The sequence below is a fragment of the Rattus norvegicus genome, chromosome 1, assembly GCF_036323735.1.
Source record: "Rattus norvegicus strain BN/NHsdMcwi chromosome 1, GRCr8, whole genome shotgun sequence".
NCBI lineage: Eukaryota > Metazoa > Chordata > Mammalia > Rodentia > Muridae > Rattus > Rattus norvegicus.
In genome coordinates, this window is record NC_086019.1 from 219,128,540 (window position 1) to 219,151,067 (window position 22,528).

At 39.4% G+C, this 22,528-nt stretch overlaps 1 protein-coding gene across 9 annotated transcripts; it reads left to right on the plus strand.

Annotated features, from left to right (window-relative positions):
• The first annotated feature begins 258 nt into the window (after positions 1–258).
• On the plus strand, positions 259–21,076 carry Glyat (glycine-N-acyltransferase). Of its 9 annotated transcripts, none has more exons than XM_063286980.1 (8): positions 259–478; positions 2,686–2,770; positions 6,175–6,367; positions 6,669–6,763; positions 13,782–13,889; positions 15,974–16,100; positions 19,082–19,253; positions 20,096–21,076. In XM_063286980.1, the coding sequence occupies exons 4-8, from the start codon at positions 6,683–6,685 to the stop codon at positions 20,496–20,498; spliced, it is 891 nt and encodes a 296-aa protein (XP_063143050.1). In that variant the 5' UTR covers positions 259–478; positions 2,686–2,770; positions 6,175–6,367; positions 6,669–6,682; the 3' UTR covers positions 20,499–21,076. The 9 variants fall into 9 exon arrangements, 8 of the variants coding, with proteins under 8 accessions (XP_063143050.1, XP_063143049.1, XP_063143048.1 ...); XM_063286979.1 differs by having other exon boundaries at positions 6,186–6,367; XM_063286978.1 differs by having other exon boundaries at positions 2,686–6,367.
• The last annotated feature ends 1,452 nt before the right edge of the window (positions 21,077–22,528 follow it).

Consider the following 22,528-nt stretch of genomic DNA (forward strand, 5'->3'; position numbering starts at 1 on the left):
AATGTAAACTGAAAATCCAATAAAATAAAATATTCACACACACACACACACACACACACACACACACACACACAGGAACTGGAAGAAAGAGGGTATTGCTTACCTAACTACCCCTTTCCACCCTGCTGGCTCATGGTAACTTTGGTTTGCATATTAATGGCAAGTGGGGACAAAGAGCAAGGTGATGTTTGGAAGAGAGAAGTTCATAGGGCAAATGTCACCCTCATCTTGCAGAGCCAATTCCTAAAGCAGGAGACCAGCAAAGGAAGGAAGGATTAGATTCTGGAGAGCTGACAACCAGAAGTTTTTGTCAGTGTACTTAGAGCAAGGTCCACATTTCCGGTCTCAGTTCAGTTAATTTCTGGAAGAGACACCAAAGCTCACTCACTCTTCAGGTTCTCACTGAACCTACTGTATCGGAAGGGACTTCACCTCCCAGAAGTCCATTTTTATGAAGACTGTTGAGACAGCTTTCCAGGTGAGGATTTGTCTCAGAGTAGCAGATCTGTAGGATGAATGAGTTTGGAGGCCAAATGAACACACAAGAACTCTAGATCATAAAATGGTTGTATGTGATAGAAAATGAATACATGCTAGCTGTTCTTCAAAAATATCATCTATCTATCTGTCTATCATCCTTCTGCCTGTCTTCCTGTCTGTCTGTCTCTCTGTTTTATTGGGGGCACATGTGCTACAGACCATTTGTGAAGGACAGTAGAGAGACAACTCTACAGAGTTGATTCTCCCCTACCATCTTTTTGTGGTCTTTGGAGATCAAACCTGGATCACCGAACTTATGCATAAGCACCTCTACCTGCTGAGCCCTCTTCCAGGCCAGGGTGTCATCTGTGCTAGCCAAACATACAAACAAGATTATCCATATCTATTGACATAAATGTCATTTGCTTCACTTTGACAACACACACACACACACACACACACACACACACACACACACACACACACCATAACAATGTGATTTTTAGAAGTCCATTGTTGCTTTTTAACATTTTTGTCCTCTCAAGTGAATGATATAAAAATGATCATACTACATGAATCCCAGAATATGTACCAAAAAATGTCTAAGGGAAAAATACTAATTTCACTTGAAGAAACACATGGCATGCATGTCTTCTGTAAAAGGTACTTTGTCAAGTGCTATGGAAAATTCTTAGATGTTTCTTTTGTGCAAGGAAGTGTGGAAATATTTGTGTGGTTTTTGGAAGTGGGTAAATATAGGACCTACCGTATGGAAGTACAACGTCACTGTGCTCACTCCTCCCATTTTCATTACAGGTAGGTAGGTTTCTCTGCACCTGATGGACAAGAGGACTATTAAAATTAAAGTCAGAGAGGAAAGCGAGAATTCATACCACAGTGTTTTAATTAGTAGTCAAATGGCAAGAAAATTTTATGTTCAAGGTTGCATCTGAAGGCAGCCTAATTTTGAATTTACCTGTTTTTTTCTTTAAAACTCGTTTTTTTTTTGTGTTATTTAGAAGCTATTTTATGTCCTGTACTGAACGTTTTGATTGTACTTTGATACTTTCTCTCTGTATATCACTCCTGCAGGTATGGGGTCAATGCTGTAGAGTTATGGTATTTTGTTAGCTTATATTTAAGATTGCTTCCCCTATACCTGAAAGCTGAAATTTTATTCAACTGTGTTTTATACCTGTGTTTGTGTAACTTTATAAACTTCTGTTTAGGGCTGTTCTGTTCTTTTACAATTCTTTCATCCTTTTAATTTCCACTCCTGGAGTGGCAGGGTCAACAACTCCAGAGTTCATTTATAAGTTGATCAGTGCTACTGACTACAGTGTGTCAGGCTTCTTGAAAAATGTCACTATAGGCATATGAATCCCATGGCTTTGAATCCATCCTGTTTACTGGGCTCCATGATTGGTACTTCCTCAAAATTGATTCTAAATCACACCATGCACAAAACCCAGCGATTTCACACATCAAGGATTTAACATAAAGCTATACTGGCATCTTAGTCTCATGTAACTCCTGGTATAGCCAGTGGTGCTGAGAAAGCCCATGAAAGAGACAGTGCTAAGATTTGGGAAGTCAAAGTGAATGGCCTCATTCTTTAGTGGTTCAGTCTGTTGACAACTTCTAGCTGTTGCCTTTCTGATGAAATGGGTTTCTTTTCTGTCCCTGCAAGAGAAACAAGCTAGGTGAAGTACGGTGTACCTTCAACAAGTATGTGTGTGGGCCTTGAGATGAGAGCTTTGGAGAAGCACCCAAGGGGACTATTGCAACTCCAGCTTGTGCCCTGCCATAATTTGTGTGATTCTAATATGTTTCTTCATGCAACATGGAAGGTATAGAAGTAACAGCTGCAGGGGTTGGGGATTTAGCTCAGTGGTAGAGCGTTTGCCTAGTGCAAGGCCCTGGGTTCGATTCTCAGCTCCGGAAAAAAAGGAAAGAAAAAAAAAGTAACAGCTGCATGTGAACTAGATATGTTGCCTGGGACACGGTACTGGTTACATTTACAGATGATCTTTCTTTTGGTCTTTGCTGAAACTTGATTGTTAGATACGATGTTAGGTTCATTGTTCTTGGTCTTGGTCTGACTACATTATGGTCATATAATGGCCTTATCTGATATTACTTTTCTGTTAAAACATTGTTTTCTTAAATTTTTAAATGTGGTGGTTGGTATTGTCATTTTGGCAGAAACTAGAACCATGTGGAAGATAGACCTTGGAGTATTCCTGTGCGGATTATCTTGATTACGTTAATTAATTCTGGATGGGACTAGGTAAGGTATCCTGGGCTGTACGTATAGAAAAAGAACTAAGCACCGTACATGTTTTCTGCTTCTTAAGTGTGGATATAATGAGATCATTGCTTCACTTTCCCACTGCTGTGGCTTCCCTACCATGTTGCACTGTATCCTGATCAGGGAACCAAAACAAAAATATTCCCCTCTCAGTCAATTTTGTTGAAATCATTTATCATACCAACTGAAGAAGAATCTAAGACTATAAATTACAGAAAATAAAATAGGAAGCTTTGTTTAAATTAATGACTCAAGAGGACCGAAAGAAGTATAAGAGCAAGTCGATTCAGTCTTTCTCTCAAAACTCACAGTGGAAAATTTCTCACTATCTGAACCCAATAGTAGTCACCCTGACTACTTAGCAATGGCAATCGGCACCAACTGTTGAAAGTCTAGTGTTGTACCTCACCCAACTGCTTAGAAGTCTTCAATCACAGTGTCCGTGCAAAATACAGCTGTCACTTCAAAGGGAGTAAAAGAGAATTATTGAGTCAAATATGTGTCCATGATCTGGGACCATCAATTCATGTTACAAATAACATGTTCTGACATAGAAGACATTTCATGAAGTCCTTTAGTCACATTACTTTAAAGGTCATAAGTCAAAGCAATTTCCACGTGTGTGAGTGAAAACATCATATAGGCTTGGTCACAGCAAAATGGAGCCATTTCTGCTATAGGTCTCAGTTGCTATCTGATTACAATCATAGCTTTTGGGTTCGAAGATGTCAGAGTCTCCTACATTAATAACAGTCCCCAAAGTTTTCCCGACAGTTAACACATCAAAAGAGTCTTAGATCAGACACAGCAGTAAGAAATGTGTGGCTGCAAGAGTTCTAAAGATAGCTAGAGATAATTTTGACTCTGAATTTACAATATCTCTGTTCTCCACAGCCACAGAGTTCTGATTAGTCATCCAGTCTTGTGGAGTATTTAATGTAGGTGTGGTGTTTTTCTTAGAACTTCTGTTTACAACTATGCAGCCTGTTCTGGACTTTTGATTTTATTCCATTGATCTATTTCTTTATCCTACGCCAAGGTATTCTGTCTTGTTAACTTTAGCTTTCTATTAATAGTAAGCTTACACTTACGTGAATTTTATCATCCCTGTCCCATAACTAGAACATGAGGGTTTCATGATTGATTAGAAATATTTGTAGGTAAGCAACATTTTATTTTATTTTTATTTAAATGTGTTTGTTCATGTGTCACATGAATGGATCCCATGTAGGTGAAAGGGAGATGTCAGATCCCTTGGAACTGGAGGTAAAGGCCAATGTGTGCTGATAAGAGTGCTGTAAACTGAATTTGGGTTCTCTGGAAGAGCAGTTTAAGTGCTGAAACTCCTTTCCCTATCTTTACAATTAAGAGTCTCAAAATTCCCTCTCTGTGCTCCTCTGTAGATACTGTCAACAATGTCTTTGACTATTGTTCTTTCTCTGTCCCTGTCTAACCTGCTGCTAATCACATGCTGTGTGTTTTTGTGTTAAATGTTCCATTGTTTTCAGTTTCATGAGTTCTGTCTTGGTCATTTAAAATGCTTTTTTATTCTAGGTTTTGTTTTTATTTATTGTTTTAGCTAGTGTTCTTTCTTCTTTTCTCTTCTGTCTTTCTGTCTTTGTCTGTCTGTCTCTGTCTCTCTCTCACACACACAAATCACATACACACACACACACACACACACACACACACACACACACACACCACTCAAACTCCAATTTCCATATACTCAAGTTATTTCTTTCCCCAGTGACTTTGCTTTTCCCCAAGTGACTGAAACTGTACACTTCTTTAAAAATTAAGCTGATGCAATTGGTTGTGGGAAACAGAGTCCAGAGCCTGATACATGCTAGACAAGGAGCTTGGCAAGTAAACCAACATTTCTAGCCTCTTGTCATTTTCCTTTCTCCAAGATCATACTACTATGTCATCTGGCAACTTGTATGCCAACCTTCAACCCAGTCTAAAATCATCTAATGGAAACTGCTCAGATCACACTGGCTTGTGAGCATGTCTATGGTAAATAACATTTACTCTTAATTGATGAAGGAGGGCACCTCACTGTGGGCCATACCATTCCCTGGGCATTGGTCATGGAATGGATAAGAAAGCATGAGCCTGTTAGCAAGTCATCAAGCAGGATTTCTCCATGGTTTCTGCTTCAATTTCTTGCTTGGGTTTGTGCCCTGACTTTCCTCAGCTTTTGACAGTAACTTGAAAGTTGAAACAAAACCGTTCATTTCTTGAACTTGGTTCATTGCACTTGGTTGGAATGTTTTACCATGATGACCAAAATCAGACTAGAATATTATTTGACTATTTTATGTAGAAAGATAAATCTAGATCCTAATGCTCAAAAGCAGAAAAACTTTTCCCTGCTTTTAAAAACCCACACAGTTGCCTTGTTGGCCAGTTTCAATACTAATTCTTTCCAGTGTACTTTCTTTTTGTCTTTACTGAGAAGTTATTTTTCTGTATTCCAAATATCACTATTTCATTACATAACATTGTGACATACATTTCTTTCCCCTTCTAAATAGTTAGGCCGCTATGGGACCAACATGATGTGGTGAGTCAATATTGATTGATCAATTGATTGATTGATTGCAGATGATGCTCATACTCCAACATCCAGTTGAAGTAAAAGTAGAGCTTGCTTATGGGAATTGATTCTCTTTTTTCTACTACGTGGATCCTGGGGATCAAACTTAATCATTAGCAAGCATCTTTCTCAATGAGCCACCTTGTAAGCCTTTACATAGTATTTTCTAGTATATATCATAGACTCAAGGATGAGGCTTAGAACTATACATGAAAACCACAGAAAAATGATAGGATGAGAATAGCCATTGGAATGCAACCATTATAAAACTTTCTTGTTTATATCTAAAATATGTCAAAGAACCCTACATTAAAAATTAGATCAAAACGTCATGCAATATTAACTCACATGAGAAGAAAGAGGAGGAAAAGGAACACTGGCAATAAAATAAAACAGTAGAGCATTGCTTACATGACCGATTCTTCTGATATATTGTATGTTAGTTACTCACTCAATTCAGCCCCATAAACACTCTGTGAGCCAGATGGTGCCATCATCCCATCTACCTTCTATGAAATCAAGGTTAGGGGACTTCCTGAGTAACACCATTACTGGAGATGCCAGTTACATTAGTCAGGGTTCTTTAGAGTCACAGAAATTATGGGTAGTCTCTATATAGTAAGGGGAATTTGTTGATGACTTACAGTCTGTAGTCCAACTCCCCAACGATGGTCAGCAGCAGTTGTGAATGCAAGTCCAAGGATCTAGCAGTTGCTCAGTCCCACAAGGCAGGCAGGCGAAGAAGAGGGGGGATCTTCCTTCTTCCAATGTCCTTACATAGGTCTCCTGCAGAAGGTGTGTTCCAGATTAAAAGTGTGTACCACCACGCCTGGATCTGGGACTTGCTTTGTCCCAGATGACCTTGAACTCTTTGCCTTAGTCTCCTGGGATTCATAGCCACTATGCTTCAAGATCTCCATGTCAAGATCCAGGTCAGAAACTTGTATCTCCCAGTCTCAAGATCAGGATCAAAGGTGAGCCTTCCAATTATAGATTGTAGTTCATTCCAGATATAGTCAAGTTGACAGGCAGGAATAACCACTCCACCAGAAGAAACACTGATACAACAGAAACTCAAAAGAATAGAATTCATTCAGTATACAATGAATCCAAGGGCAGAAGGGGGAACTGAGAAGTCAGAGAGTGACTCTTGTGTTCCCTGAAAGTCTTATGTTTCTTTGGAGCTGGTAAGGATGTTATTGAAGGGGAGATTTGGCTATTTATACAGAACATTTGTCCCTGTCATTAATGAATGTCCACTTATTATTTCTTTAGGCTAAAGTGTCATCATGATTGTTCCATTACAAGGTGCACAGATGCTACAAATGCTGGAGAAATCCTTGAAGAAGTACCTTCCTGAATCCTTAAAGGTGACTTAGAAAATGCTAAGGGCAACAAGGATAAAGTGTATGCAAAAGAGCTTAACATTTATGTTTCACTATGTGTGTGCATGTATGGTGTGATTGATATGTGTGTGAATATGCATGCATGTATGATGTGACTAATGTGTGTGTATGTATGCATGTGTGGTGTGATTAATGTGTGTGAATATATATGCTTGTACGGTGTGACTAATATGTGTGTGTGTACATGTATGGTGTGATTGATGTGTGTGTATATACATGCATATGTAGTAAGATTGATGTGTATGGTATGTACATGCATAGATAGAAAGTGTGTATACACAAGGAGTCCCAAGGTTTATGTCCAGTGTTTTTCTTCATCACTCTCCACCTTATCTATTGAGATAGATTCTCTTGATGAACTTGGAGCTCAGCAATTCAGCTAGTGTAGCTAGTCAGGTTGTCCAGGAAATTTCCCTGTCTGTGCCTCACAAGCTATGGGATTCAAGTAGGCCATAAGAACTACTAGGCTTCTTTGTCGGTACAGGGGTTAGAACTCTGAGCTCTAATCATCACCCTTGTATGGTAAGCACTTTATCCACTGAGCCATCTCCCAAATTCCTATGTGATTTTATTTTGAGCAAACCTATATCTCAAATTTTCCCACTTAATTTATGATTTTCTTTTCAATATATTTTCTACTCTCTCTATGTCACTGGTTAAGAATATGGAGATGCAGTCAGGTACGATAGTACCTAACTTTAATTTCAGCACTTTGGAGTTAAGAAAGAGGTGGTTTTCTGCGAATTCAAGGCCATTGTGTCATAGTGAGTTTGAGGCCAGCTAGAGACACATAGTGAGACCTTAACTCCATAAAAATTAATATGGAGATATAAATAAGTAATTTAACATACTATGGATTATGGTAGTCAAGACAGCTTGGGAGACAGGTGCCTGCCTGCAAACCTGACAGCTTCAGTTTGAGCTCTAAATCCCATTTGGTGGAAGGAAAGAAGTAACTCCTATGACAGACACATATCTCACAAATAAATAAATAAATAAATAAATAAATAAATAAATAAATAAATAAATGTAAGACTAAGAAGGGGCAGCTTTTCCCCCATGTCTCACCAGCAGTGAGTTGCAGCACAGTCGTGTGCACACATGGACTTTACCCTCTGCTCTCTGAAGTTTTTCTGCTGCTTCTTCTCAAGAACCCCTCCTTAACAACCCTTAATATTTCCTGGAGTTTTCCACCACAGTTGACTGAGGGTACATATTAATGTTTAATTAGTTCATTTCATGTTGTTGTAAAAATATAATAAATATAAGAGGTATAGGTTGTCTTTTTCCTCGCTAGGTCTGCACCATGGTGCCATAAGATACCTGCTAGGTATCTTGGCAGAAACACATCCCAACTCCTCGGCAGCCCAGAGTCTCCTGCCACCACACACTTTCCTACACTCAAACCATCACATAAAAGAACACACAACACAATAATCCTTGACCCAATTGATAAGATATAATTGCCCACTTAAACATACAAGACCTGGTACCATCCATCCCTTAGGAACATTCATAACAACCTGTAAATACACAGAGCAGAATCTCTGCCACATTGTCAATACATCACCTGCCATAATGTCCTGCCACGGCTTCTCTCCTTCTCCTATCTCCTGTCTCTTCCTTTCTCCTCTAATCTCCTCCTCTTCCTTCAAACTTCTCTCCCGCCCATCCTTCCTTCTCCTCCAATGACAGGCCTCCTTCTATCCTGTACCTGCCCCTCACCTGTACTTTACAAATTCAATGGGGAAGTGGTTCTGGTGAAGTCACCTGAGTTCTGAGAAAGTGACTAGGCAGCTGTCCTTGGGGCAGTGGAATTAGCAACAAAATACAGATAACTTTAGGGCAAACCACAACATTTCCCCATTTTTGTCCAGTAAAAAAGCCTTTTTACTTACATATAAATTGAGTACAATTACTACCATTCTATAATTTATAAAGCATATGATATTTTCAGTACCCAGTCCATCACTATTTCAGTTAAACAGAATGTTTAATTATCCATTCTAGCTTAAGAAAGGCTTAAAATCTATATTATATCTTGGCTAGCTTGTATACTATCTGATAATTATCCAATAATATATGTATATGTATATAAAATATGTATATGTATGTAGCCTGGTAGGCTATGAGACTGTAATCAGTCTTTAACCCTGTCAGAAATCTGAAAATGACCAAATATCTATACACATAGAAAGCCTAACACGGCTTCTAGAACTGAGAGGTTATAGAGACAAATCTCTACTAGCACAGTCCCCTGTTAGCAACATGTGAGCACAAGTCTTCAGTCTTCTGGCCCAAAATCAACTGACAGACTCTTGAAATGAAGATTTTGAAGGGCTGATCACCCTGTCTTGGCAGGGTTTATCAGCAAACTATTCTGCATAATTTGTCCTTTTCTGGACAGTATTAGTCTGCAGATGAAACAGGCAGTTTTGTCCAGTGGCTGTCTAGCCACAAAGTATTGCCTCATCCAGAGGTAGAGATGTTCAAATTCTTCATTAAATCTGCCAAAAGGGAACTGTTAGGATCAGATATGTCTTAACAAAAGATAAATAACTTTAAATCTCAAATTTTGTGGATTTCTGACGTTTTTGAAAACGATCTACTATATAAGACAATCTGTACTATTGTCTTTATATCCTAATATCTTGAAAGTGCTCTCACAATATGTTTGCTATTTGGCCCTTAACTCACATGTGTAATCAACTCAGAAGTTTGTAATGTCATCAATAGAAAGACTGGCTCTAAACCTTGTACTTTTAAACTCTTTTAACAAATTCTATATCAAAACAAAGATATGATTTATCTTAGTTACCAAATGAGATTATGCCTGTACAACTCAATCTAGCTAATTCCTCCCTGTTAAATTACAACCAATTACAAATTCCTCATAAAAACAACTTTAGAATAACCACTTTCAGCCTCCCCAAAGTCCAGGGAATTGGGGCGATGACTCCTCCATAACTTCTTCAAGCTGTACATGGGCATTGAGATATCCTTGGGAGTAGGGTGTAGGAAGAATGAAGCAAATGTTGTAGCCGATGTGTCCTGACTGGACCCAGATGAAAGTCCTTGAGACCAGGAATCCAAGTAGGCACACTCTGTAAAATACAACTCTCAAGACAAAAGTTTAGAATCCAGATATCTTTTTGTTTGATTCTCCTGAATAAATATTTTAGGCTGTCTACCTCTATCAAATCTGATCAGTATGATTCTGTAAGGTTTCCAGAGCCTAATCACACTTTTTAAAATACAAAGACAAAATCTTTCTCCCAAAATACTGTGTTCCTTAGTCTGAAACCAGAAAAGTTTGTATCTTGCTCTCTCTCCCAGAGTAATAATATAACCATAAAACTCAAAGTCACACCCATCATGAAGACTAAGCAATTTTTTCAAAAAGAAGTAAGCTAAACAATGAGCCTGATAGGCTTTTGTGCTCTGTGATATCAGGACATTAGCCCAAAATTCCCATGGAGCCCACGTTAAGAGAATCTGAGCTTCCTGTTCTGGTAAATATCAAAAGTAACCACAAACCCTCGCTAGCCAGCATCAACGAGCCATATGGACTTTAGGGGGGTAATTTATAAAACAAACCAAATACTTTCTATCAATTCCAGTATCAATAAGCAACATATCAAACCAGGACTTTTGCCCAAAATATCTCAATCTGTTAAGCTCTCTACCTAGAGCTACAGATTTTTATTTAACCTTCATAACTTCTATAATATATGTCTGCATTCACTCTCCCTGGTGTTACAGACATTTATCACAACTCTCAACTTGGAGGTAGTGACTAATTTTTCCCTATCTAAGTTCTGAACTGTGGATGAAAATCCCCACCTGATTCAGGTAATCTCTTTACTCTCTTCTTTCTAAAAACAAATTTAATCACCTTTTAATAACATCTGTAATTAAGAAGCAGCTTGTCTAAGTAGGATTTCAATGCAATATTCCCGTGGAGCCCACGTCAAAAAGAATATGAGTATCCTGAATGACTTTCTAAACAACTTTTTTAAAAAAGAAGCTTTTAATCTCTAACTCTCTGACAATTTCAGAAGAATGTTTGCCATGTGAAAGGTAAACCATATTGAGTGTATTTGAAGTTAGTCTGTGCTCTGAACTTAATGTATGTCAAGCTGTTTTGGGGTTACCTACTGTTTTTCCCTCCCCCTCCAAACCCATTACAACTTATTAAAGACGGGTTTACCAAGTCAAGTAGAGATATAAATGATTACATTTCTCTAATGGTGAGTTCAGTTCCTTGATTTTTTTTTGTGAAATGAAGTCAACTCCAGTGAAGCTTCAGTAAATTGTGTTTGTGTATGCTGTGTATGTGTGTGTGATGTTTCTATATATATATACATATATATATGTTTGAATATGTATACTTGTGTGAGTGTTTATATGTGTGTAAGATAGTTCAAGTGTATTTCATTTGTATGTATATTTCTGTGTCTTTGTGCCCATGTGTAAGAACATACGAATGTTTGCTTTTGTGTGCACGCATGTGTGTTCCTTAGAGAAAAAATATTTCCAGATTTGTGCTACTCTATAAGAAAACTTTCCTATAAATGTATCACCATCTAACATAAGATGAATGAATTAATCTCTTTCTCTAGCAGATTGGTCACTGCCTTTTTATAAAGTAGAAAAATATTAGCATCCCTTTATTTGTAGGTTGCTTTTTAAATTTTTTTAATTCTTTAACTTTTTTTTATCCAGACTTTATGTCCCTCCCAGTCCATGCTCTGACTGTTCCACATCTCATACCTTGTTCCTCCCCACCCCCAGTCTCCAAGAGGACATCCCCACCCTGTGGCCTCCAGTCTCTTGAGGGTTAGGTGCGTCTTCTCTGACTGAGTCCAGACCAGGCAGTCCTCTGCTGTATGTGTGTTGGGGACCTCATATCAGCTGGTGTATGCTGCCTGGTTGGTGGCTCACTGTTTGAGAGATCACGGTGGTCCAGGTTAGTCGATACTGCTGGACTTCCTATAGGTTCACCCTCCTCCTTCTTCCAGCTTTTCCCCAATTCAACCACAGGGGTCACCAGCTTCTGTCCATTGGTTGGGTAGTAAATATCTACATCTGACTCTTTCAGCTGCTTGTTGAGCCTTTCAGAGAACAGTCATGATAAGACCCTGTTTGAAAACACACCATAGCATTAGTAATAGTGTTAGCCTTCGGGCCTCCCCTTGAGATGGATCTCAATTTGGGCCTGTCATTGGTCCTCCTTTTCCTCAGGCTCTTCTCCATTTTTGTCCCTGCAGTTCTTTCATACAGGAACAATTCTGGGTCAGAGTTTTCTTTTTTTTTTTAAGATTTATTCATTTATTATATATAAGTACACTGTAGCTGTCTTCAAATACACCAGAAGAGGGCATCAGATCTCTTTACAGATGGTTGTGAGCCACCATGTGGTTGTTGGGAATTGAACTCAGGACCTCTGGAAGAGCAGTCAGTACTCTTAACCACTGAGACATCTCTCCAGCCATGGGTCAGAGTTTTTGACTGTGGGATGGCAACCATATCCCTCCACTTGATGCCCTGCCTTTCTACTGGAGGTGGACTCTACAAGTTCCATTTCCGCACTATAGGGCATTTCATCTAAGGTCCTTTCTTTTGAGTCCTGAGAGTATCTCACCTTCCAGGTCTCTGGTACATTCTGAGGTTGTCTGTTTCTATATTTTCTGCTGGCCCTCAGGGCTTCACTCCTGTTCCCCTCCAACACCTGATCATGTTCCCCTCTTCCTCTCCCTGTCGCCTTTCCCACCCAGGTCTCTCCTTCTCTCCCCACATACTTTGATTTCGTTCTTCTCCTTCCAAAGTGGGATTGAGGCATCCTTACTTGGGCCCTTCGGCTTGTTAACCTTTTTGAATTCTATAGATTGTATCTTGGGTATTTTGTACTTTTTTGGTTAATATCCACTTATCAGTGAGTACATACCATGCATGTCCTTTTGGGTTTGAGTTACCTCACTCAGGATGATATTTTCTACTTCTACCCATTTCCCTGAAAAACTAATAATGTCCTCCTTCTTAATAGCTGAGTAGTATTCCATTGTATAAATGAGCCACATTTTCTGTATCCATTCTTCTGTCGTAGGACATCTGGGTTATTTCCAACTTTTGGCTATCACAAATAAGGCTGTTATGAACATAGTAAAACCCATGCCCTTGTGGTTTGGTGGGGCACCTTTTGGGTATATGCTCAAGGGTGGTATAGCTGGGTCTTTAGGTGACTCTATTTCCAATCTTCTGAGGAACCTCCAGATTGCTTTCCAGGGTGGTTTTATTAGTTGGCAGTCTCACCAGCAATGAAGGAGTGTTCCTCTTTCTCTACATTCTCGACAAAATGTGTTGTCACCTGAGATTTTGATTTTAGCCATTCTAATTCATGTAAGGAGGAAGGGTACAGAGACAGGCATGTTGATCAATGAAATAGAATCAAAGAGTGAGAAATAAAACCACACACTTATGCACACTTGATCTTTGACAATGAAGCCAAAATTATACAATGGGGAAAAGAAAGCATCTTCAATAAATGGTGCTGGTCTAACTGGCTGTCTGTATGTAGAAATAAACCCTTATTTGGCACCTTGCACAAAGGTCAAGCCCAAGCGTTGAACTCATTTAGTGAGATATGGTGGCTTTCTCAGCTTCTCAGATTTCATAAGGGAATGCTTAATTCTTTAGTCTTACTAGTCACATACACTTTCTCTTAAAGGCAGTGTGAGATTTTTCAGAGAAAGTTGTTCTTAAAAATTGTTCATTTTATTTGTTTATTATATATGTTACTATTCATAATTGAAATTTTTTTCAACAGAAGTTGAAAGAAATAATGTGTGAGATTGTTTGGCCTGTATTCTTCCTTAGCTCCTTGTAATTACGAACTGTTATAATTTCATGGGAATAACTTCTATCCTGATTACGGAAGGTAGGTTCATTCCTCTCAGCAAACGAACATCTTACCTACTTGCAGGTCTATGGGACCATCTATCATGTGAACCATGGAAACCCATTCAATCTAAAAGCCCTAGTAGACAAGTGGCCTGATTTTAACACAGTGGTTGTCCGCCCTCAAGAACAGGTAAAGTGACAGGTGTGGAACAAATAAACTTTTGTGGTCATTCATGTAGAATCTAACAGAGCCTATCGTGTGTTATATTTAAGAATATACATGTATATAAATATACATATGTACACCTAATAAAAATTAATGAAAAGAAGAGGCGATGAATTTGAAAAAAAAAAGAAATACATGGGAGGATGGGAAAGAGGAAATGGAAGGAAATAATGTAATTATATTATAATCTCAAAACAGATATGATTCCATAGAAGCCAAGAGTATAAGAGTATAATGATAATTTCTGGAGACTGAGGTGCTACTCAAAATTGGGATAATATTCATGAAAACTTATAAAATTACAGTTAATGAGAAATAATAAGTTAAAGAGATCTATTTACAGCATTTTGACTGATTACATGTTATTCTGTTATGGTGAGAAAGATGAAAAGGGTTTATAACAAAAGTTTTACAACTGTATATTTTAATTAGCTATACACACATAACCGTATATTCCACAATGGCATTTCAATTTATGGTAGACCAATTGTACGGCAATAGCCCAATCAAAATAACATTGCCTAGGATGGGAGTGATAGCTATGACAGCATGAGGACCAGAGTTTGAGCCTCAGAACCCACTCAGAAATCCCAGGTGTGTGCTTGTAATCCTAGGGTGAGGGAGACAAGACAGGAGGATCTATGGGCTCATTGGCCAGCCACATAATTTGCTAGGCATGTTCTAGGCCAATGATAGAGTCCAGGGGAAAAACATGGTTGACACCTAAGGAAGGGCACCCAAGGTTTTCATTTGTCTTCCACACATAACTACACACATGTACAGCACACACACACACACACACACACACACACACACACACACACACACACACTGAGAGAGAGAAAGAGAGAGAGAAAGGCACACAATCTCTCTTTCAATAGCATTATAACCATATTACAATCATTTTGACTTGTGTAATCATAATCTGTGCTGCCCATCCAACAAAAGTATCTGTCATCTCCCTTCTCAGAAGACCATTGCCACTCTTAATCCTTGTCTATACTTCAAGATGTGCATAAAACTAATAAATAATTTGATCTATAATTTCAGAACATCAAAAGTTTAAAGGTATGACATACAAATAAAGATAATATAAAATATAAGCATGGATTATGTCTTTAGTATGAAGTAGGATATTGATAAGCACCTATATTCAACAATCAAAGAAATTCGCATTAATAGTAAAAACAAAACTGAAGTAAAACTATTTAATTTTGTACCTGAACTAAAGTAACAAAATACATCATATTATTGCTGACTTGTAAACGCGTTTGCTTCTGCAGCTTTAATATTATTTAAATATTTTTTTAATTCTACCCTAATTGTGTTAATGTTTTCCTCTTCCACCTTGTAGAATTTGTAAAGGGAATGTTTATTATTGTACTCCTGTTTGGTTTTATTACATACATACCTTTTTTAACTCAGAATTATCTGCGCCAAATTCAATGCTAGAATGTTCAGATTTATATGTTCTGAAGATATCTGACTTACAGTAAAATTTCCTCTCACAACAGAAGCTTTCCTTCAATCTTCCAACAAAAACAAAAATCTAAATGTCTGTGTTCTTGATTCTGTGCTCTTGATTTAAATGTTAATGTAATACATTTGTAGCAGATGATATTATTCTGTAATGTTCTAACCTTATTTGAAACTTTGATCTTGATCTCACAATTTAAATACTTCAGAAATAATAGGATCATACGAATAAAAAGAACAATCTTTTATTATTTAAAATCATTACAATATAGAGCAGCAGAGATGGCTCAGTGCTTAGGAGCACTGACTGCTTTAATAGAGAATCCTATTTCATTCTCAGCATATACACGGTGGCTCACATGTGTAACTACAGTTGCAGGAAATGCAAGCCGTCTTCTGTCCTCCTTGACAATAAGCATGCATGAAGTGCACAGACACTCATGCAGGCCAGGCACCCACACATAAAATAATAACATAAAATAAACTTTAAAAATTTAAACTATAGTGGAACTAGCACTACAATCATGAATGATAAACAATGTGTGTTATTTTTCCTTTCTCTGTGATAACAGGAAATGAAAGATGACCTTGATTTCTACACTAACACTTACCAAATCTACTCCAAAGACCCCGAGAACTGTCAGGAGTTCCTGGGCTCCTCAGAAGTCATTAACTGGAAACAGCATTTGCAGATTCAAAGTATGAGCAATGGGAAATGGGATTGTGACCTTCTTCTGTGTCTTGTCTCACAAGGTTTCTGTGCTTCCCCCACCAAGTACCACATCCTCAGACAGATGTGCATCATCATTTCTATTTGTAAAAAGGAAACTGCTAGACAGGATTCTTCAGAGGAACTGAACCTGTAGAATACATAAATATTTGTATATAACAAAAGGAGACTTCTTAGCTTGGTTCACATGAAAGGGACTATGTAGTCCAATACTGGATTTCTAAACTTGGAGAGGCAGAGAAGTCAGTAGCTACCCGTCAGGTTATGGGTCCCACATCTGCTCTCCCACAAGGCACAGCTGCTCAGGGAGGCAGGACATGGGAGTTGATCGGGCTTACCCCACATTGTCGCTGGGCGGGTGTTGGGCCTTAGGGAAACCTGGGGACACTGCTCCAGGGGTAGGGAAGTGCAGTGAGGCGCCAAACAGCTGGAGATGGCTTGGGGTTCCTGGGCCTACAAGGAGGCCAGGGCTGTGGGAGTTCCTAGGCTTTTGGACATCCAGGCACCGCTGGAAGCTAAGGAAGAGCTGAGAATGGAGTGGGGGCCCACAGGCTGTATCTAGCCCAGGCCAGAGGAAAAAGGGGGAGCTCCTGCTGGTTCCCCAGGAAGAGTCTTTGGCTTGACAGCGGTGAGCTTGGGTTTGGCTTGGTGATGTCATGTCTGGGAGCACAGAGAGGCCTTCTACAGGAGATTAGATGAAGAGTCTATAGACAAGGCCTTCTCCATGGCTCCCCACGGCAGATCCCGATGAAAAGAGGCAGTCCATGGTTTTAAGGCATTTATTGTCATGGCAGAAAGTGGATGAGTAAAACCATACACCACTTCTCATGGTGGGCCTGAGATTAAATACCTTTGGCAAGGAGGACTGTCTGGGAAGGAAAGCTTATTGGCTTAGCTCTCCAGGCCTTTAGCTACCTCATTAAAATGGAGATCTGTCTTGATTGTACATGACCACAGGCCACATCCTCTACATGTTGAGGGGTTTGGGGTGTTGCCCTTACATGACTGTTAGCCATAAATCTATGGGGAGCTGCAGTTAGTTACAGGGACCTAGTGCCTAGGAACAGACAAGGTGTTCTGCCATCCCTTCAGGGTCTCCGGGGTTTCTAGCCTTAGCTCAACTGGGAACTAGGGCGCTTTTCACTGTTCCACAACTACCCAATTCACAAAGGTACATACTGTGACAATTGAAATTCAGTGTTGCTAGATTGGAAGGTACCGTGTTCACTTTGGAAGGCTGAAGAGACCAAGTCTGCTGTCAACAGAGGACAATAGCAACAATGGTAGACAGTAGACTTTACTTTTTTCTGAGACCTCTCTTCATCTGCCTACCCATAAAGGTGTGAACCACTTTGAGAGCTAGTCTTCCTCCCTCAGTTAATACTCTTCCAGACTCTTCCAGAGGTATATCTTTTAGATGGTTCTAATTTTTGTCAAGTTGACAACTGAGGCAAACCGCCACAATAATTCCTATTCCCAGAAATGTGTGGCATATTTTATAGACGAATCCAGAATCCTTAGGAAAAGTAGGTCTAACAGTGAAGCTTGACCTTTGGAATCCCACATCAGTAGTGAGATTGACAACTCATGGTGTCTCAGGTCACCAGTGACAACAACCCTGGTGATAATCATGCTCTTAGAGTCAGACTTCCTAAGTTGGTATGTATCTGTTCCTCTCTATCTGATCCTTATGCCTTGCCCCTCTCTAAGACTGTGTCTTTGGACATAAATATCAGAGTAATAACAGTTCCAAAACACAAGAACAGGAAGAGCGTAATGTAATGACTGGTGTCCTGGTTGCTCTAATTGCCAACTTGATACAAGTCAGAGTCACCTGGGAAAAGTTGCCTGATTTGGGTAATTGCCAAGATCATATTGGCTTTGTTAATTAATGTAGATGTGCCCAGGCCACTGTGTGTAGTACCATCCCGAGACAAGTGATCCTGGAGAGTATAAGAAACTAATTGAATGTGAGCATGTGAATGAGCTAGAGAGTAATCCAGCAAGCAGTTCTTCTGTGGTTCCTGCCTTGAGTTCCTGCCCTGACTTCCTGCAGTAATAGATTGTGACCTGAAAATATAAGCCAGATAAACCCTTTGACTCAAATTGAGTTTCATTATGGTGTTGTGTCACATCAATAGTATGAAACTAGAATGGGGGGGTAGGTCAGTTAATGTTTGCTATAATAGAAAATTCATACTGAGGTGAAGCATCAATTCAGTTTGGGCTTTGTGAGCAGTCTGTAGTACATTTGTTCATGTATCATGTGCTATTGGATGACTCTAAATTTGTTGCTTCACCATAGACCTATTCAGATGTCTAGATGTTGGTTCTGGCTGTGAGTCAGTGCCATCTTTTTGTTGTGATGATGCCACAATGTGTCGCTAGCCAGATAGCCTAGGTTAATTTAAACAAAGCTGGTCTTAAGGTAATAGGATCAAAAAGAGAAAGGTCCAAGTTCTAACACTGTTAAGCTTCTTTTTGCATAATTCTATTTTTTATGTTTGTCATATGAGATATAGAAGTAGAGTACACCAGGAAACAGATACTAGGAATTATGGTTAAATCCTGAATCATTACTTCAATGATCTGTAACACTGAGGTCATAACTCAGAAGATGAGCTATCATATTTTAAAACTTAACCTCTTTGATTTATTAAATCTATACAATCTAGTAGCTTAAAAACTTCATTCCAGCCTTAGTCTGCTCACAAAGTGACTATGAGTTATTTTATTCCCTTTTGTGTTTTCAATTTTGTAAGACAGGGAGCATATGTCAGCCATGACTATATATGGTCATTCTCACTGCAGCAGCGACAGCACAGCTACAATCAATCAAGATGTTATCTTAAATCTCACACTTCTACCCCATTAGAGAGCCCACTGAATGCACCAACCATTGCTTCTCTCCTTATCAGTTCACTGTATGTTTCCTTATAACCCCATCTAGGTTCCCAGTCCCACCTGAATAAAGCAATACAAAATCTTGCAAGCATCCATTCTCTCCAAGTCAAACACTCAGAAAACATCCTCTATGTGGTATCAGAGACAGTTAGGAAACTGTTCCCTTCCCTGCTGGATACAAAGAATTTATCACCAGGAAGTGGCAAGCCCAAGGCTATGTGAGTTTGAAAAGACCTGCTGTATATTCCTCACATCTTTCTCCTAACCTCACTGCCTGACCCTAATTTTTCTCTGATCTTTGCTGCCCATGCTCTAGTAGATGACCCCCATCTATGCTCATGCCAGCAACTCTAATTAAATTTAGTTGCCCACATCTCCCCACCACACACAAGAAATAAAATTTACTTTTTGTAAAGATGTCCACTAGAGTGTGTGTGTATGGGCAGGGGTAGAGTGAAGGTAGCTAACAGTGTGTAAAAACCAACATATGTCTCTCTCTCACACATATTCATAAACATACATGGAATTATAAATAATAAGCTTTTTAAATATTGTAATTATAATAGTGCCAGCAAGATGGTTCATCAAGTAAGGGTTTTGATGGACATGGTTGACTACCTGAGCTAGTGAGTTCAATACCTGGGATGGACATAGTGAAAGGAGAGGACCATCTCCCACAGTGTTCTGATCCCCAGTATGTGTATATCCATCTCCTCATACCTACCACTCCAATCATTACATAATGGAAAGGAAAAAATGATCAGAATAATTATTAAATTAATTAATTAAAAATGATCAGAATAAGTATAATTCAGGACACATTCCTCCTTGTTTACATCATTATAAGAGCAAAGTCCACTGTCCACTACTCTGAACTTTATCATTTTCACTCATCTCCTCCAACCATACTTGTCTTTCTGTCCCTCTAGTATAAGCCTGTCTATATTCCAGGACTTTGCATTTGTTGCTTCCAATGCTCTGTTTCTCAAGATAATAGGGATAGGATGACATATACCCTTCTACTCACAGACTTTGCTTTTTCTTTTTGGGTCCTCTATAGCAATCAAGAGATGTTTAAACTTTCATCTTTGGATGTTACCCATGCTGCATTGGTGAATAAATTCTGGCTTTTTGGTGGCAACGAGAGGAGTCAGAGATTCATCGAACGCTGCATAAAGAACTTCCCAAGTTCCTGTGTCTTGGGGCCTGAGGGAACCCCTGCATCTTGGACTCTAATGGACCAAACTGGAGAGATGCGAATGGGAGGCACCGTGCCTCAGTACCGGGCCCAAGGTCTTGTCTCCTTTGTTATCTATTCACAAGACCAGATTATGAAGAAACGTGGCTTTCCTGTTTATTCTCACACTGACAAAAGCAATACTGTTATGCAAAAAATGAGTTACTCACTGCAGCATCTCCCCATGCCCTGTGCCTGGAACCAGTGGATATGTGTACCTATGTGAAGCTGGACTCAAACACAAGATGATGTCGGGTGGGCCGGGGGATGTAATTGGATGGTGAGCAAAGAGTGAAGGTGATTGAAAAGAGAGAATAAATGGCAGCCAGCTGCAAAAGAGAGCTGCTGTCTGTGCTCTGGGGAAGCAGTGTGAATGGCCAACAGATCTCCATAACTCCTTTTTGTCAGATTGCTCCTAGACTTCCCTTAAGTTCCTGAGTTTGAAGCAGGCCTATACCCTTCGGTACTGGACTCATGTAATTTAGCCCCTTCATATTTCTAGGATTTATGTAACATTCCTTTATCATCTGCTCCAAATGGCTCCTCCTAGAAACCATAGTACAAAATTTGGAAACTTCTGCTACCCTTACTAGCAATAGGGAGAGTATGTTTTCTGACTACTGTGCCTATTCCCCTCTGTCTATTGCCTTTCCTTCAGTGATCAGCAAGTGAATTCTCCTTATAATGTCTTAAGGAAGTAGCTGCCCCTCTGTTGGGTGCTTCATAGATATGTTAAATACATCATTATACATGGATCATATACTTTATCAGATTAAACACAATATATATAAAACATCAAAAGAAGACACCAAGTAACAGCCTAATTTAGGTTTTCCAGTCGCTTCTTTGCCCTGAGAAAATGATGCAATGTGGCTTTCAAAGGCTTGGCTTCCCAACCTATTGCCAACCTGAAGGACTAAATGAAGTCTGCAGTTGATTGCACAGGCATGGGCTAAATGGTTTGTGCTAAGGACAGCAAGGGGTAAGTAAGTTACTGAGAGTACAATATGGATGCATCAGGGTAGGAGTTGAGGACAGAAGCCAAGCCTGGACATTTATTGTCCCATCTCTTCCTGCTACATTACTTCTGATGCTTGAAGTCTATTAAACATAGAGAGTTGTGTCAAGGAAAGTGTGTTGGTGGACATCTTAGTTATGGTTTTATTGCTATGAACTCTTATAAAGAAAATCTTTTTTTTCTTTGTTTACATTTCTTTTTTTTTCTTTTTCCTTTTTTTTTATTAACTTGAGTATTTCTTATATACATTTCGAGTGTTATTCCCTTTCCCGGTATCCGGGCAGACATCCCCCTCCCCCCTCCCCTTCCTTATGGGTGTTCCCCTCCCAACCCTCCCCCCATTGCCGCCCTCCCCCCACCAGTCTAGTTCACTGGGGGTTCAGTCTTAGCAGGACCCAGGGCTTCCCCTTCCACTGGTGCTCTTACTAGGATATGCATTGCTACCTATGAGGTCAGAGTCCAGGGTCATTCCATGTCTAGTCTTTAGGTAGTGGCTTATTCCCTGGAAGCTCTGGTTGCTTGGCATTGTTGTACATATGGGGTCTCGAGCCCCTTCAAGCTCTTCCAGTTCTTTCTCTGATTCCTTCAACGGGGGTCCTATTCTCAGTTCAGTGGTTTGCTGCTGGCATTCGCCTCTGTATTTGCTGTATTCTGGCTGTGTCTCTCAGGAGTGATCTACATCCTGCTCCTGTCGGTCTGCACTTGGCAGGGGAGATACCATGATCACGAAAGAAAATCTTTTAATTAGGGCTGGCTTACAGTTTCAGAGGTTCAGTCCATTATCATCATGGTGGGAAGACTTTGTTTTTTGTCTAAATCAGAAGTCATGTTTACCAGATTCATTTCCAGTTAACTGACAGAATATGCTGAATGTCATCTTTATTGCTACATCAATAATTTCCTAAATTTAAAGGGGAACTATTAAAGCTGATTATCCTGATTTACAAACTATTTGTATCTTAAATTTGTATCCTCATATATGTCTACAGCATCCACCCAGAGCTGTTGTATACATAACAGAGCTACGGCTAAAACTGGCTGGCATTATGATGAACACATAATACACACTATAGTGTGAGCTATGCATTATCAATAACTCTTATAGAAAGGTTTGGAGGCAGGCATCAGACTACCTTCATGTTGGTGTTGGGTAACATAAGATGATGGATAACATTTAAGCAAGGAACTTCAGTTACGAGCCAATTTCTCCAAGAAAGAAAGAGTCTGTATATAACTGT

Bases quoted from the DNA above. Each gene is read 5' to 3' on its own strand.
- Glyat (XM_063286978.1), top strand. From the start codon at position 6,683: ATGATTGTTCCATTACAAGGTGCACAGATGCTACAAATGCTGGAGAAA. The intron at 16,101-19,081 runs GTATGAGCAATG...AACCCCATCTAG, and splicing joins ACAGCATTTGCAGATTCAAA to GTTCCCAGTCCCACCTGAAT. The intron at 19,254-20,095 runs GTGAGTTTGAAA...GGTCCTCTATAG, and splicing joins AGTGGCAAGCCCAAGGCTAT to CAATCAAGAGATGTTTAAAC.